We start from the raw sequence: 17,887 nt of genomic DNA, 5'->3' as shown, positions 1-17,887 counted from the left end.
TCATATTACACATGAGAAAACTAAGAAATGACTTACCCACACAAATAAATGCCAAGACTGAGACTTAAATCCAGGTCTCTGACTCCAAACCCAGTACTGCCTTCCATTACCCCAGGCTACCATGGCATTTTTTATAAAATGTGTCTGCCAAGAGCCACAAAACCACAACTGAAAGGGAGAAATTTGGATTACATGCTATAATCACAAAACGTTCAATACTAAAAAGATTCTACTAAATTTTATCAATTCATTGAGCAAACAGTAACTGTCTTTATGTTAAGACTGTCACTATAGTGGCATGTTTAGTTAGCTTAAAAACAACAGCTTCACGTGACACCGGTATAAAGCTTTCATGTGGTGTCTAAAAACTAGATTACCAAAAAGTACTTCATCCTTGACACGAGTCTAAAATGTGGCCTAAAGAAGTGGTGAAAATCATTATCACCTGAAGAGGGCTTTCTTTTTTGAAGCCTAAAGCTAAGTCAGAGATCTAAACACAACAGAATCACAAAAGCGATCAAGGACTTTCTAAAACATCAATACACAGACCTATTAGTTGAAATCCACATATTTCCTGGCATAGGAAATTGGACTAATATTGTTAAAGATTTGCATTGCCAAGGCATAGTTTCAAATCAAGGATTCACAGAATAAGGAACATAAAAAAGGACATCTCTCATGAAGGCACAAACTCAGCAAATGTCACACTACAGAATTGAGGAGCAGCTGGCTCTCAATGTTTCTGATCTGACATAACCATTACAATGCTGTAGTGATGAGTGGCTATCTTCCCCTTCCTAGAGCAGTATATTTGGTACATTCTAAGTTTTTCTCAAATGCTGAGTGGAACTGAATATTAACTACTAAGAGACAAAGGATAGGCAGAGGGGTCTTATTTGGACCTCACCAGTCAGAAAGGCCAGTCTCAAATCCTGACTTCACCCATGAGGCAACTCCAAAAGACACAGTAAGTCATTTCAGTTTTGAGCTAAGCCCTTCTTCTGGAAAATGAGGACAATAATTCCTATTCAGATACACAGGGGTTTGAGGTGCAAATGAAAGAATGTATAAGACTTTGTTAATTTAAGTCCAAGAGAGATCCTTGAAAAAGTCGAGTTGGCAGTCATGTAAGCACAACGATACCAAATCCAGACAACTATATCACATCTAAAACTGCTGCCTAGCAGGTGGATGACACAAAGGGTCTGGAGTTCAAATTCACCCTCAAACATTTACTAGCTATGTGACCCTTAGCTTAATTACTTAACATCTGTTTGCTTCCATTTCCTATAAAACAGGAATATAATAGTATCTACTATGAAGGATCAAATGAGATATTTGTAGGTAGCACAATGTCTGACACAGTAAAAACTAAATATTATTCCCTTTCCCTAGATTTTTGCCAGATTCCAACTCAGTAAATGTATTGGGCTAATCAGCCAACTATTCCTCAATACTAGGACATCTAACTGGAATACTATAAAGATGACAGGATTAAAATATTTGAAAAAAGGAATATTGTAAAATATTAAATATTGGAAAGGCTCTAGAAAGCTGGAAATTAACAATGTACTGTAGGCACAATTGCTAACTGGTTCAACCATTCTGAGAAAAAAAATGAAAAAAATCACTAACATACTCTTTGACCCAGCAATACCATACCAGACATATACAGTCCTCAAAGAAGCCAAAGACAAAAGGAGGCAGTTGATGGTACATTGAACTTGGAATCTGGGAAGACCCGAGTTCAAAATTTTGTCCCATTCACTTATCTGTGTGACTCTAGCTAAGTCACTTACCTCTGTTTCAACTGTGAAATAAGGATAACAAAAGCACTTTATTAACCTTGAAAGGTTACTGTCAAGATTAAATAACATTAACTTAAAGAGGTAAAAATGCTTATTAGCACAGTGACTGACACAGATGGCTCTATGTAAATGCTGCTTCCTTTTTTCCCCTTTCCCCTAGAAGAAGAAAGAATACACAGATGGGTGTCTATCAAATGGTAATGGCTGAATGAATTCATGGTATATAAGCACAATGGAGATTTATTATGCTTTAAAAAACTACAAATATGAACAATTCCTATAAACAGGAAGACTAAGCTTCTACCCAACAGAAAACAAAGCAGAAACATTTGAACAATGCACACCACCAACAAAGTAAAGGAAACAATGACTTGTGATTGCAGACAAGTGAATTGTATGCAATTGTGAACAATCAACTTTGGAGAGCAGATAAATAAACCTATTTGCCCCCCCTTTGACAAAGGTGACCAACCTCTAGTATACAATGAGACAAATCTGACCATCTGAAATTTATGCTTTGATTCAGATGATCAAAATACATCATGTTCCCAATTTATAGAAACCAAAGTTGGCGGGATATAAATTTTTAAAACTTTTAATAGTTTAAAATTTTCCAAATACATGTAAAGACAGATTTCAACATTTTTCTCCTTCCCTCCCTTGCCTTTTCCCTCCGAATACAGCAAGTAATATATTAGAGATTAAATATGGTCAATTCTTTTAAACATTTCCATATTTGTCAAGATGTACAAGAAAAATCGGACCAAAAGGGGAAAAAACACCATGAGAAAAAATAAACAAAAAGTGAAAATACTATGCTTCTATCATCAATCTCCAGTTTTCTCCTGAATATGGATAACATTTTCTATTCCAACTCTAATGCAGCATTGTTAAAAAGAGCCAAGTCCATCACAGTTGATTATCACATAATCTTGTTACTATGTATAATGTTCTCTTGGTTCTGCTTGCTTCAGTCAGCATCAGTTCATCTAAGTTTTTTCAGGCTTTTAAAAAATCAGCCTGCTCAGGATTTCTTATAGAATAATATTTTATAACATTCATATACCAGAACTTATTCAGTCATTCCCCAACTGATAAGACATACACTTAGTTTCCAGTTCCTTGCCACTACAAAAAATCTGCTACAAACATTTTTGCACATTTGAGTCCTTTTCCCACTTTTATGATCTCTTTGGGATACTGACCCAGCAGAGACTGGACAGTTTTAGTCCTTTTTACTGGACAGTAAAGGATGGACAGTTTTATAGCCCTTTGGACATAGTTCCAAATTGTTCTCAGAATAGTTGGATCAGTTCATAACTCTACCAGCAATGTAGTGTCCCAGTTTTTTTCTACATCCCCTCCAAGATTTGTCATTATCCTTTCCTGTCATCTCAGTCAATCTGAGAGATGTGAAGTGGTACCTCAGAGTTGTCTTAATTTGTATTTCTCTAATCAATAGTGATTTAGAGCGTTTTTTTCATATGACTAGATATGTCTTTAATTTCTTCATTTGAAAATTGTTCATATCCTTTGACCATGTATCAACTGGAGAATGACTTGTATTTCTGATGAGTCATTTCTCTATATTTTAGAAATGAGGTCTTTCAGAAACATTGCCCATAAAAATTTTTTCCTCAGCTTTCTGCTTGAGGGATCCAATGCTAAAGCTGGAAGTCATTTTACACCGTGAGGCCAAAAGGTACCTATAGAAGGAAAAGTAGCCTCCCTAACATTATCCTGATTAGAACTATCCAAGTGCAATTCTTGCTTTTCTGTACAAGAATGAGATGATCTAGTCTAAAGCAGGAATCCACTGACAAGCAACTAGCCTCTACCTGAACACCCATTGATTAAACCCACAAATAAAAAAAAAAATTAATTCCACTATTTTTCAGAATAAATTCATACTCTGCAGGAAGAATAAATTACTACACAGGTAAAAAGGCTGCCATAATTCAAATACACGTTGTGAGACATGGTCAGTCAATAAGTTTTAAAATTTTTTTAGATCTACTTTTGTCAGATTATGAAAATCAAAGTATTCAATTTCAAAACTACAACTTTATTTTTTATTTTAATTTTTTAAAAACAAACATCAAATTTATTAGACCAAGAACAAATCCTAAAAGCCAGAAGGAACAAAAACATTACCTAAGAATTTCAAAATGAACCAGGACCACAGCAAAGTATTCTAATTTTATTCCTAGTTTCTGGTACAATGCCTGGCACACGGTAAGTGCTTAATAAATACTTGTTAATTGATTGGAGAAGTTTCCTCCATCAAAAATATCAAAACATGAGACCAGAGCTAAAATGGGATTATTTCTTTTCCATTTAAGAAAACTTTAGAAATTTTTTTTTCATTTTATAAGTGGCCTCAAGATTTACAACTGCCTATTAGATAGATGGTTGTTGTTTTGTTTCTAACATTTCAATAATAGTTTTCCTTAATATTGAGAAACCATCTGCAATCCAATTCTTGAACTTAATGTTTTTCTAACATTCAGTTTAATAGAATCAGACTTTTATGAGCTAAAAAGCCTGTAACAGATGAAAGAGCCACTACAACAAAGAATTTCAAAGTCAAATAAAAATTATGCAATCCTTTCTGATTTTAAATATGGGGAAACTGAGACCCAAAAAGGACAACTGGCAAGACTTTGGTCAAAAAGAAAATCTGTTTCCTATATCCTAATTCAGTATTACAACCATTTCAATTTCCAGATTTTCAAGTTAATTTCATTAATCAATTATGTCTTTTGTGCTAATTTATTTGTCCTCTTTTTTTAATATCGATCTTTCTATGATCTGTGGACTGATACAGTCCAACTGTCTTTTAGAGAAGCTAACAAAAATGTTTTTATCTTGCTTCCAATTAATCCTTCCACTTACTTATTGCTGAATCTAAATCCCTCCAAATACCCTCAAGAATTACCAATCCAAGGTGACCGAATGGAACTCAGTTTGCCTGATAAAATCTTAAACAGCTGCCTCTCTCTAGTTCTTTATGTCAGTAAGAATCAGTAAGCCACAACCTGGTCTCCAAAACATGGTTCACTAGTCACTATGCCAAAGACAGTAGCTGTAAAGATCTTTGGGTCTAAAGTCAGATGATCAGATCTGCCATTTGTTAAGCCATGTGACCAAACAAACTAAGGAACTTCACAGAGGCTCATTTTCTCATCTGTTAAATGAGAGGGTGAGGGGATATCTGGTTTGATATTCACACTAACTTTGAGATCTTAGGACTTAAGACTGAGCAGGTCCTTTGAGCACATCTAATCTTAACCCCCTTTGTTTTGTAAAAAAGGAGACTGGGACCCTTCAAAGTAAGTGACATGTTTAAGATAACAATTATACTTAATGGCAGAGTCAAAACCAGGATTCAGATGTTCAGTTGCCTAATCCTATACACAAGGCTGCTATAATTGCATTTCTCTGCACTTATCAAGCTCCTGGCCAGCCCACCTTTCCTAGTTTGTTCCAAATTAAAGATGGGAGCTAAAGAAAAGTAATTCCATCTCGAAATCTGTGCCTCAAACTAACACATTTAAACAATTATTTCTCTCTTACGAAAAAGACATTTAATAAGCAGATTTAATACTAATCCTATCTTCCACAGAAAAAAGGAATCCAACAACTCAGCTGCTTAAATAACCTAAACAGACAGGAAGCACAATAAGATCTCACTCAGTAAAAGTGCATGAAATTCTGGAAAGATAATGAAATGTAGGTTAATTTATTCAAAATTTAAAACAGTGGCAACCTAAAATTATTTATACAAGAAAATATAAATAAATAAGTCCAAGTTTCTGAACTATAATATACTCCATGAGATAGAATTTGACTAATGACTCCAATCAGTTTCAATTCTCAACTACTCTAAAATTAGTAAAGGCAGCTCACATTTTATAGCACTTTTAGATCTGAAAGATACTTTCCAAACCACACACCTCTAGTAGTATCTCTATTTTGGAAGAAACTAAGGCTAATATTAAGTGATTTGTTCAGTATCACGTCTAGCCAGTTGCTAGAGCCCCAACTAACCCAACCAACAGTTTTCAGAATATTTACCTCAAGGTTTATTATTAGGAAAAGACTTTGTAATCCTACAAGCGTTATGTAAACTTATTTCAAAACCAAAAAGAATACAAATCATATTTTCAAACAAACTCAGAAGATGCAAAGTTGTCAAATTCAATTTGAAGAACCAATGTAGTGTTTTTTAAATTAGACTTATTAATTTTCAAATGTGTCCAAAACCAGATTTAGGAAAAACTGGAGCACCACTAATTTGGTTAGTAGAACTAACATTTTTCAAGAGAAAAGAGAGAATGGAAATATATCAGAGAAAATGAAAGGTTCATTTCAACTTTGTTTACTTCCAAATAAGATAGACTTCCTAAGAAGGTAAAGAGAAATCAGATTTATTAAAGTTATCAAGAACAATTAAAACTAATTAAGTTCTGAAACCTGATTATCTGTTTAAACATGAAAAGGTTAAAATATATGACTTTGATCCCAACATTAAACATACTCCCACACTCAGAATTCACCAAGCTCTCACTTCACAGGAAATTTCAAGAGCAGAGTCATTAGCATATTTTAAAAGGGGCACAAAAATTTTTGAGAATACAATATAGTTCAAAGAACTCAGGACTTAAAATCAAAAGACCAGAGTTGTTCTCATCCCAATTCTGTTTTAACTACTCTTGAGAATTTGGGCAAGTCATTTAATGTTTTCGAGTTCCAGTTTCATCATTTATAAATCAAAGTTAATAAATACATAACTTTATTATAGAGTTATCTTGATGAGAAAACATTGCATCAAAACTCTCCTAGTTCATGTTGGCTCAAGATATTCTAGAAGAAATCAGCTTTGTGATCACATTTTCTTCGTCTATAAAATGGGATGAGAGGTATTATGCTATAGTGATGAGCACCAGCCTCGAAGACTGGAATACCTGGGTCCAAATCTTACCTTGGACCCATATTAACAGTAGGAACCTGGGAGGCACCTCCCCCCTCTTTGCCCTTCCTCTAGTTTGACTCTCTCTAGGTAACTCACCTAAAGATCTAAGCTGCAGACAAGATGCTGATCTGCTTTTTTTTTTTTTTTTAACTTTTAATTGACCATTAATAACACATTTTTCCACTCTTGAAATGTAGGAAAGGAAATGTGCGTTTATTTTGGTTTGACATGCAAATTCAAATAGATTTAAGTATATATCCTTCTGATATTTTCCATCACAGTATGTTTTAGTTTTTACCTGTTACATACTATTTCCTTGTAGGTATCAAAGCACCAGGACCACTTATTGTTTGGGGTTCTACGAATTCTGACTACTGAGTCTGCTTAAGACCTAGTGGTTATAACCACATGAGAGAAAATAGGAAAGAACTAAAAAAGGTCTTTTCTAGGATGCAGCTGTTATTGACCTTGTGACAGTCATCTTCCCTCAGACCTTAGAAAATTTCTAACAGAGATCAATGCACAAAGCTTTTTCTAAGAACATTCACAGCACAAGGGAAAACATTTCTTCTCTGTTAAACAATTTGTGAATTAAAGAATCTCTGAACTAGAAGAGTTCTCAGTGGCTATCTAGTTCACCTCATATCTGAAAAATTATTCCTTCAAGAATTCCCAAACAAATTATATGCTGCCTTTGCTTGAAGATCTTGAATGAGGGAGAACTCTCTTTCAAGACAGCACTTTTGAATAGTTCTCATTTTTTATCAAGTTTTTCCTTAAAACTAGTTTAAATTAATTATCATTGCGCTTGTCTCTGGCTTTCCGTGTCTATTTCTCTTTACTTCATTGTCTCTGCCTTTCTCTTTCAGTCTCTCTGACCTGCTTTCTTGGAACCATAGGTTCAACCCCTGCCCCTTCCCTAAAATTGGCTAATATTTGTTTTTCAGTGGAATAAAAATGGTCTTTTATCATCTACAGAATGAGACTGGACTAGATGATCCCTAATAATCAAAGGGGCAGCAACCAACATTACCCTGTGCTGGTCCTTAAAGTTTAAAAGTGCTTTACATTGCAATATTTAATCTTCACCAAAATCTATGATCAAAAACCTAGCTATATTTCCATTTAATGACAAGAAACTAAGGCTCATGAAAGTGAAGGGAATTGTCATTGCAAGTAATAAACATTTCCACTGTAGCACTTTCAAGTCTGTTCAGCATTCTTACCTTGATTCTCTCACCTGAATCTTACAATTACCCTATTGAGCATGTTCCACAAACAGGAATATTATGCTTCCCATATTACAAATGGGGAAACAACTTCAAAAAGATTAAATTAATTGGTCATGGTCACCCAGCTAATAATGTACTATCATTCAAACTCAAATCTCTCCAGATTCCAAGTGGAGATTTTTTTCCCTACCCAACTTCAAGTTGCTTCTCTATTTCAGTAAGTTATCTTCTCTTCAAACATTTAATTATTCAGATTGTGAGCAAAACTAGTTTTAGACTCAAAGGTGATTAAGTTCACAGTTAACCGTGGGTAAATTTAACCTTGCTAACTTTGTTTTAGTAGGAACTTAAAACATACTTCAGATAGTGGTGTGAGAAAGAAATGAATTGATATATGTAGAGCACTCTGAAAACTTTAGATCACGATGTCAGGTATGAGAATAAAACAAAGTTCTTAAAATGATCTTGTAAAAATCAGGCTAAGTAAGATATGGACAAATTTTTAAAAGCCGCAGCACATTAAGTAAATCTGCTGGAAAATATATTACAGATAAGGACAATCATTTAACAGAATGAGATATGAATTAGTTCATGTAATGTGTCCAGAGCATGGAGATCAAAAACTTATTGGAGAAATTTCTAAAGTTCACATTTGGATTGCTATTTTACCCATCAAGATAGCTTTAGGGGTTTCAAGTGATTGTAAACTTCTTTGTAAACAAACAATATTGATGCCTATACAGGTGGCCCTGGAGAACATCTTCTCACTCACCTATATTAAACAACTCAGGAAGGTACATTTCTATATTGTACTTACCACACAGAGCTATTGAGAGCCTTAACCAATGTCTGTAAATTGCTTTGACAATATTTCCTAATGCTAAGGCTAGCCCAATTCTCTATTTTCTGTCAAAAAAACTTTAATATACAATAACGGGAAAGAACAGTATATTAGTCAAAATATACCATGTGACAAATTCCTTTTATTTATTTACTGTATTAAGCAAATAAAACTAGTGTTCTAAATTCTTAGGCCTTGAATTCAAAAGCCCTCTTCTGAAGTGAAGACAAGAAAACCTGGCCATTTCACTACACCAAATACAAAAATTTTTTAGTGCTCTTTATGATGCAAGTTAGTTATTTTAGAGATTAAATACCCTGAAAGCTGTTTCATTTCAAACTTAAACTACCTTTACTTATTTGGAATTAAATTTTCTCCATCTACTGGGACAACTTATTTTAGGAGGAAAACAAATTTGCGTAGAGATTCTTGAAAACTTTCCTGAACTTGATTATCAGCCCAATTTTTTTCCTTCTGGAGGCAATCTGGGCAACATAGCTCTAAATCTTTTAGAACTGGGCCGGGAAGGCGGAGGGAGACAGGGCAAAGACGGAGACCACAAAGATGTTTGCCATTTCTACAGTTTGGTCCCCGTCCTCCTCACCACCACCCTAACTTAAACAAGTGACGTTACTAACTTTCAAACATCAAACAAAATAGCTATTCAGGTGCTCGGAAAAGCTAAAAGCATAGGTATGAGGCACAAGAGATTCAAAGTTCCAAAGATCTCTTTGAAAGAGCCTCGGAGCCAGAGAAACTTCTCCAGCCTTCCCGAAGCTAAGGGTTAGTTTCTTTGGCCTTACCACCACGTGGGCTGCCTGGCACTACATCTTCCACTTCCTCCTAGCCTAAACCAAAGGATCTGGGGGGTTTTCAAGTAGTTGCCAAGCCCTATTTCCTCCAGGGTCTAAATCTACTTCTTAACACTTTCACCTAAAGTTGGGAATAAAAGGAGGAGGGAGCCCCGCTCCAATTCCGTGAGAACCAGCCCCAGGGAGGGACGCATCAGTAATAAAGGCTCGGGTCAGAGGAAAAAGGTAATTCCGTTTCCCAAACCTCACACCCATCCAGGTCCCCAATCCAAACAGATCAAAGGTCGCACCCCAAACTAGAGAGGAAAAGAGGGGACAGCCTCAGGAAGGCTGGGAAATGGCGGCCAAGGTACCCCGTGGGAACGTCTGATTCATAAACCGGAGCTCCGTCTTCTCCCCCCGCTCCCCCTCAATTCCCCAGCTTGCCTTCCTCTCAAACTTGGGGAAAACAACCTCCACTGCCAGGATCAACTTCATCGATCCGGTTTAACTTCGTCTTCTTCCCCATCTCCAAACACAACAAAGGACATCTCCCTCCCCCCCCTCCCGTCGCCTCCTAAACTGTCGGTGGTTGGAGGTACCTCCGACCCTCCAGGCGGTGAGGTTAAAGAACCAGCTTCCTAACTTACTCCACCCGGGATCCATCCCCCTCCTCACCCAAGATTAATGGGGCCGACCCGGCATCCTGGGAAACCCGCAAGGCAGGCAAGGGGCAGGTGCGAGGAAAACAGCTTCTCATTTCCCCTTACCCCTGACGGCCTCGGATAAAGCAACGGCCTACTGTATACCCCAAATTAAGAGGCGGCTCTGGGGCGGCTGGCAAATGGTGGCCTAGCCCTGGGTGCAGGCGCGCTTCCCCCCCCCCCCCTTTCCCTCCCGCCCCGGATAAACCAATGGGCTCGCCTCCTCCTCCAAGTTAATGGAGGCAGCGGCACGGAAGGTGGCAAATGGTGGCCAACCCGGCCCGGGTCAGGGAATGGGGGGCGGAGAGACTGACTGGAGCTCCTTCCCGGAGAAATCAAGGCTCCCCCCCAGCCCAGTCTAAGAGGCCGGGGCCTCACCCGGTCGGGTAGGAGAGCCCCGGTAAATCCGCTCCCGGCCTCAGGCTCTTCAGCCTCCCGTCCTCGAAGACCAGGGAATTGAGGGCCCGAGAGCCGCCCCACGACCCGGCTCACGGGCCCGCGGCTGGCTCCCGGGGGACTGCCCCCTCCTCGGGGGGGGCTACTCCGGCCTCGCCAGCCTCGGAGGGGGGAGGAAGGCGGACTTCCCGGGCCCTCGCCGTGACCTTGAGGCGGGCTGCGGCAGCAGGGCCGCGCGGGGGGGCCCTGGAGTGGAGAGGGTCCACGGCCGCTTGGGTTTCCGGGCTTCCCACAGGGTCGGGCCCGGCCGGGCCGGGACAGGAGGGAGGAAGGGAAGGAAGGAGGCCTGCGCCGGGCCTCTTACCCGATCTCATCGGCCCCCGAGTTGTTCATGGCGGCGGCGCTGCTCCGTGTCCCCCCCCGGGCCTGGGCCTCGCTCCCTCCTCCGGAAGGTCACAAGCTCCCGTCGCCCTCTCCACAGCCCCAGCCCGGATCTGCGCAACGGCGGCGGCAGCGGCGGCGGCGACGGCGGCGGCGGCGGCAGCTCCTCCTGCCTCCTCCCCTCAGCGCCAACGGTCACCGCGCGCCCCCGCGCCGTGCCGCCCCCTTCGCCGGCGCTGCGCCCGTGCGCGCTCCCGCACGGAACGCCGGGGGCGGGACCACGTCACGTCATGCGTCCTCTGCGCGTTCCCCTCGCCCTTCTTCCTCTCTGCCTCTCGTTCCATTTCTTCTGCCTCTCCCCATTCTCTCCCGCCTCTCCCCATTCTCTCCCATGCCCTCTTTCTTTGCTCTTTCTCCTCCATTATCACCCTTTCCCTTCTCTTTTCTTTCTTTTTTCTTTTCTTTCCTCCTTACTATCCTTTTGTCTCACTTAAGGTAGTCAAAGTTGCAGTGAAAAGAGGATGGACTCTCAACTGAGGGTCTGATGGCCTTTTAACAAGTCATTTTATCTCCTTGGGACTCAATTTCTTCATCTGTAAAACAAGGGGATTGGACTGGTCGGCCATCCTTTCTTTTTAATTTCCCTTTCTTTCCTTTCTCTTCTCTACCGCCTCTTCTTCCTCTATGTCACTTCTTCCACTCTCTAATTCATCACTCTTATTCTTCCTCCCTGCTTAAAGGGACCCTTGAGGCTGTCCAGACAGACTTGAGTGTCATCAGAAGTCCCCTCTAAATACCCTTAAAAAGTGACAAGCAAGCCTTCCCTTGAAGATCTCCAGGGAGGAGGAATCCATGGCGGAGCTATTGATTGTAGCCCAGAAGACGGGTCTAATATCCTCGTTCTCTCCTCCAACTAACCATGCTAAATTGCTGCTGCTAATCCTGTTATAAACTAGTTTCCTTGCATTCCGGTTGCCCTCTTGTCTGAATTTAATATCTTATCTTACTGAAGGATGCTACTCAGAATGGGTCCCAATACTTATAAGTATGACCTTAGAGAGAGTTGATCGCTATCCTCCTTTTGGACAGTAACCTACCAATGGGGCATAGTTTGCGGCAGTTCACTAATCCCCTCCCCCTCCCCCCAGGCCATCATAGATTTAGAGCAAGAAGAAACCTCTGAGGTCATCCCGCCTAACCCGTCATTTCTGAGGATCAGTGTTCCAACAGCTCTAAGTAGTACTTGAACCCAGGTCTTTCATTCCCCCGGGCTCTTTTTTCTCTGTTCTTTCCCCCTTCTCTCCTCCGTCCATCTCCCTCTCCCTGACCAGCTCTCCCTCCCTTTTTCATCCGTCTCTCCATCTGATTTTCCTTCATCCTCTCCTGCTCTCCTTAGATCTGCTTTTTCCTTCCAATCCTTCTCAATCCTTAGCTCCCTCCCTCTCTCTCTCTTTGCGCCCCCCCCCAACCCGCTCCCTTTCTCCTCCCCCACCTCCCCGCTGGTTCTGCGCGCGCCCGACTCTAGGCAGCCTGGGAAATTGAGTCCGCAGCTTCTCCGCGCGGGCCTCCTCCTCCTCGCACTGGCCCGAGCTGAACCCGGCCACGTGCTTGCAGGCAGGCTTGGCAGGGCGCGCGCGCTGCAGCACAGGCTGGGGAGAAAGGAAGCGGGGCGGGGGTGGTCGGGTATACGCTCCGAGCTGGGGGCTTCTCTGGGAGGAGAGGGCTCCTGACGCCGAAACCGGTTAGTGCAGGGAGAGGAAAAGTGAACCGGCACTGTCCTAGACACCGGTGATGGCAGACAAAGTGTCCGGGGAAGGGCGCTGAAGTCGTGCAAGAGTCAACTTTGGAGTCTAGAGGAGCCTGGGCGGGCCATGCGTCTGTCACCTTGGCAGCTCCCGTAAAGTCCCCATTTGGCAGGAGAAAGGGATAGAGACAGATCAATTTCAGGGAGACGTTGGACTAAGTTAAAAAAAAAAAAAGACACCTTTATTTTCACTAACCTCTTAACTGAAATTTAGCGTTTTTTCCTTCTATTATTTGAAAACCTTGTAACAAGCAGGGGTCCATAAGCATCACCACACAGCCATTTGGGTCCATGACACAAAGGTTAAGGTTTCTAGACTAGAAACTGGGACTAGAAGCTGGAAAAGACCTTAGAGGTACATTTAGAGTTAGCGTTAGAAAGATGGAGAAAAAAGGTCTGGCAATTGTCAATACTGTAAAATTACCCATGCATATAACTTGTAAATAAAAAAAAGTGGGAAAACTGACGACTTAAGGGACCCCTCCAAGTTCTAAGAGAGCTTCCACTCCTTACATTCCTCAACAAAGTGGCTGCCCTTTGGGCCGGGGTCCTCTTCTGTAGAATGAAGATTCCCGGCCCCGAAGTTAGGGGAATCAAAAGAAAATATCGAAAAAAAGTGAATGAATTCGAAATAGGTATTAACCTTAAAAGAGCATTTAAATGTTAATTGTGTGGTCCATCAATAATGCATAGACAATTCTTAAGCATCTATTATGTGCCAGGCACTGGGCTAACCTTAGGATGGTGGTGAGATGGAAGAGACTTCATGGAAAAGAGCTGCAGAATTCCAATGTGATCTAGGGGAGGAGAAAAATTTGGAACACAAGGTTTTGTAAAGTGGATATTGAAAATTAGTTTTGCTTGTATTATGAAAATAAAAGGCTACTACTTTAAAAAATAAGTCCAGTTAGGGTGCACAAGAACATATTTATGTATATACATATGTATATGTATGTATGCAAGCAAGGGCATACAAGCACATGTATGTGCATATGCATATATGTACATCTTTCTATGCACACATATAGAATGATATACAAAGGAAGGATATATATGTGACCTTACAGTAGATAGTATATGTATATATATCTCTACTGTAAGGTCATATATATCCTTCCTTTGTGTATATATATATATATATACATACTGTATATCCTATATATATATAGGAGTATATATATATATATATACTCCTATCAGCTATTTCAGTCTAGATCTCTGAGAAACTTTCAAACTCAACCTGTGCAAAATATCAAATAGTTGTAGATATGTACTTGTATAGCCCTTTTGCTCTGTGTGTGATCAATTTGTCATTTATTTTTCTCAGAAAATAAGTTAATACTGTTGTGTGGAATCTTCAAAATGTTTGGCCATTAAAAAAGAGATCTTCACCCTGCAAAAGTCTATTCTGGATCAAAGGCTCTGCCCCTTAAAAAGAATGATCTTAGGTAAGTCAATCAATCAAGAAAAAAAAACATCATTAATAAGTGCCTACTATGTAAATCTAGCCCTCTGTTTTTCTCTTCTATACAGTGAGAAAGTTGGAATGTTGGCTAATGATCCTTCTTGCTATGGCATTCTGTATTCTAAGATTTCTCCCAGCTCTGACATTCTGTGTTCTGTGTTTAAGACCCTCCCAGCTCAGACATTAGGGCCTTTGTATCACCTAGCAGCACAGTATACAAAGCCTTGGGCAGAGTCAGGAAAGTTGTTATTGATTAGTCTTTCCAATTATATCAGTCTCTTTATGACCCTATTTTGCCAAATATCTTGGCAAAAATACTGGCATAGTTTGCCACTTTTTACCCCAGCTCATTTGACAGATGAGTAAACGGAGGCAAATAGATTTAGTGACTTGTCCAGAGTCACACAGCCAGGCCAGATTTTCGGAACTTCAACCCAGGTCTTCCTGACTTCAGGCCCAGGTCTATTGTGCCGCATAAATTCTGGAGGCAGGAAGACCTTGAATTGAAATCCAAAATCTGACCTTAAACATTTATTAGCTGTGTGACCCTGGACAAGTCATTTAACCTGCTCATCTCAGTTTCCTCAGGTGTAAAATGATAATAACAGCACCTATTTCTCAGAGTTGTATCAAATAAAATAATATTTGGAAAGAACTTAGCATAATACTCGGCACAGAGCACTTTAAAAATGCTTTATTCCTTCTGATCTGTGTTCTAAGGACTCTCAAAGCTTCTACATTCTAAGTTGTGAGGTCCTTTCTGTATCCCTTACCCACAGATATAATGAATGCTTGTTAATTGATAGGTTGATAACATTCCACTTTCCCAGATTCCTCCCAACTCTTACTCAGCCTGAGACTCTAACTTCTTTCTGAGTTGTCTGTGTGAAATTTGATAGGAGAAAAGCATAAAGATTAATTAGCAGAAACTCCTGCAAATTCACCCCACTACGTAGAAACCTTCAATGTCTTCCACTAGAAAGTTTGTCCAGGCTTCCAAAGTCTCAGCCCTTAACTTAATCTCCTTAGGCTTTAGTCACTGTTTCGCTCACTTATTTCACCCACTTGGAAGGTTCTGATGGCTCAATTCTTTAAATTCTAACTTATTAACTCATTGCCTTCTCAAACCCTCTGTTGCACTTGACATTGTTGGCCATTCTCTCCTACTGGATAATCTTGTCTTTCAGGTCTTATATGATTGTATTCTTCCTTGGTTATCATCCTATCTGACTTCTCCTTTTTAGTCTACTTTGTTGGTTTATCATCTATATCACACCCCTTAACTTGTGTTCCCCAAGACTGTCCTAAATCCTATTCTCTTTCTGTACATCCTTTCTTGGTGACCTCTTCAGTTCCTATGAGTTTAAATTATTACCTTAGGAGCTAACCCACAGATCTATACCTCTAACCCCAGTCTCTCTTCTGAATGAATGGGTTCCATACCATCTAATTCCTAATTTCTTATGTATTATTTCACCAGAATTTTATTTTTTTTTTCTAAACTTAACAAATATAAAATAAAATGAGAATTTCCATATACAAAATAGAACAGAAAAAAGAGAATTACATATGATTCTGGGAACCTTATTACATATAGCTTGCTTCTCCTTTTAATTTATATATTAAATTCAACATTAACTTTTAAAATTGTATTTCTTGTTTGTGATTTGTTCTGGTCCTCCTCTTCAGAGCAGTATAAAATAATTCAGTGACAATTTGTATTAAAAATAAATAAATTTACAAGAAAAAATAATTCAGTGACCCTTTTATCTTTCTTTTTCTGCTTCCTTTTTTTTGGTGGGGGGCTGGAGGTAAATTTTGTTGCTAATTCTTCACTCCTACATTCCCAATATATCCAATCAGTTGTCAAGTATATCCATTTCTATTTCCATAACATCTCTCAAATCCCCTTACTCACATAACCACTACTTTCAGGCCCCTCTTCTCCTCTCATCTGGATTATTGGGATAGATTCTTTACTGAGCCCCTTGCCAACTCCATACTATTGCTAAAGTGACTCTCCCATCCTACCAAACTGACCATCACCTTCCCCTCCTCAATAAACTCTACTAGCCACTGACTAACTAATATCTCTAGAATAAAATATAAACACTTTTTGGTTTTTAAAGCCCCTAATAACTTAGCCCTGACCTATCTGTCTAGTCATACATTATACCACTTTATACTAAAATAATACAACAAAACTCTTTTGTTCTGCTCACCTGGTATTCTGCTTCCTCCCTCCTTGCCTTTGTCCTGGCCATCATCCATGCCTGGAGTGGACTCCCTCATCATGGGCGTCCTGTCCATCTCACGGAATCCCTTACTTCCTTCAAGAGGCAGCTCAAGCATTCCTCTCTACATCTGTACCATCTCTTTATAGGATAACAGAATTGGAGGAGGCTTTTAAGGTTAGCTACTCCAAATGCTTTATTATTTTACAGATGGACAAACTAAGTCCCAGGAAAGTTAGCTGCTCTGCTAAAAGTCAGACAGGGACTAAACAACTAAGCTGGGTCCTCTAACTCCCAGCCAAGGGCTCTCCACCATACCAAGAATTGAATTACATTCCTGCATAAATGCCCTTGTTCACAAGATTTCTTTTTTTTTTTTTCACTTTTCAATTTATTTATTTTAAATACACATTGCTTTATGAATCATAATGGGAGAGAAAAATCAGAACAAAGGGGAAAAACCATGGGAGAAAAAAAATAGAAAAAAGAAGCAAACATAGCATATGTTAATTTACATTCTATCTCATAGTTCTTTTTCTGGATGCAGATTTTCTGTCCAAGCTCTATTGGAATTGCTTTGGAGCTCACAAGATTTCTACACCATTTATAAACACCCAGCCTTGCCCTCCCTAACCCTCTTCCTTTACCCAAATACCAACTACTTGAAAAATCCTAGTTCAAGTCCCAACTCTAGGAGAGAGCCTTCCTCTGAACTCTGCAGAACACAATTAAGCACTTAATTACATTTTGTCTTTCATCATTTGCTATGCATAATCACAAAATGTATAATTGCAGGAATGAAAAGGACTCTAGACTATACATGTCAGAACTCACAAGGGCTTTACAAGGTAGAATGTCAGAGCTGAGAGAGCCCTTAGGACCCAAAATGGGCCCTTTAGAGCCCTTAGGACCCTGGAAGTCCAAGCTGAAAGGACTCTGACAACACAGAATGTCAAGGCTGGGAGGGTCCTTAGGACAAAATATGCAGAGCTGGAGGGTTCTTAGAACAGGAATTCTTGGAAGCCGTCCTTGGAGCTGGAACTGTGGTCCTGTGACTGAGGTCAACAGCAGGCGATGTGTATTAAAAATAAATAAATAAAAAATTTAAATGCACAGATTCTTAAATTTTCTTTATTTCCTAAAATTTGTAAAACTGCTAAAACCATTTTCTTATTAGATTCTTATTTATGTTTTTAAACATATCACTGAAGAAATAGTAGAGTGCTGGGCTTGAAGTCAGAAAGACTGAGCTTAAA

The 17,887-nt window shown here is 39.7% G+C and overlaps 1 protein-coding gene across 6 annotated transcripts in view; it reads right to left on the bottom strand.

Moving 5' to 3' along the window:
• Positions 1-11,302, bottom strand: part of DAZAP1 (DAZ associated protein 1) — a 41,118-nt gene extending 29,816 nt beyond the window's left edge. For 4 of the 6 annotated variants that reach the window (XM_051972190.1, XM_051972191.1, XM_051972192.1 and 1 more), the window contains exon 1: positions 11,112-11,302. In XM_051972190.1, coding sequence (XP_051828150.1) covers positions 11,112-11,140 — 29 coding nt within the window. In that variant the 5' untranslated portion in view covers positions 11,141-11,302. The remainder of the gene's footprint in view (positions 1-11,111) is intronic. The other 2 variants (XM_051972188.1, XM_051972189.1) reach the window with 1 other exon arrangement.
• Between the last annotated feature and the right edge of the window lie 6,585 nt (positions 11,303-17,887).

The sequence above is a fragment of the Antechinus flavipes genome, chromosome 1, assembly GCF_016432865.1.
Source record: "Antechinus flavipes isolate AdamAnt ecotype Samford, QLD, Australia chromosome 1, AdamAnt_v2, whole genome shotgun sequence".
Classification (NCBI taxonomy): Eukaryota; Metazoa; Chordata; class Mammalia; order Dasyuromorphia; family Dasyuridae; genus Antechinus; species Antechinus flavipes.
Note: the sequence above shows the minus strand (reverse complement) of the source record. Positions and strands in the feature narration are given on the sequence as shown.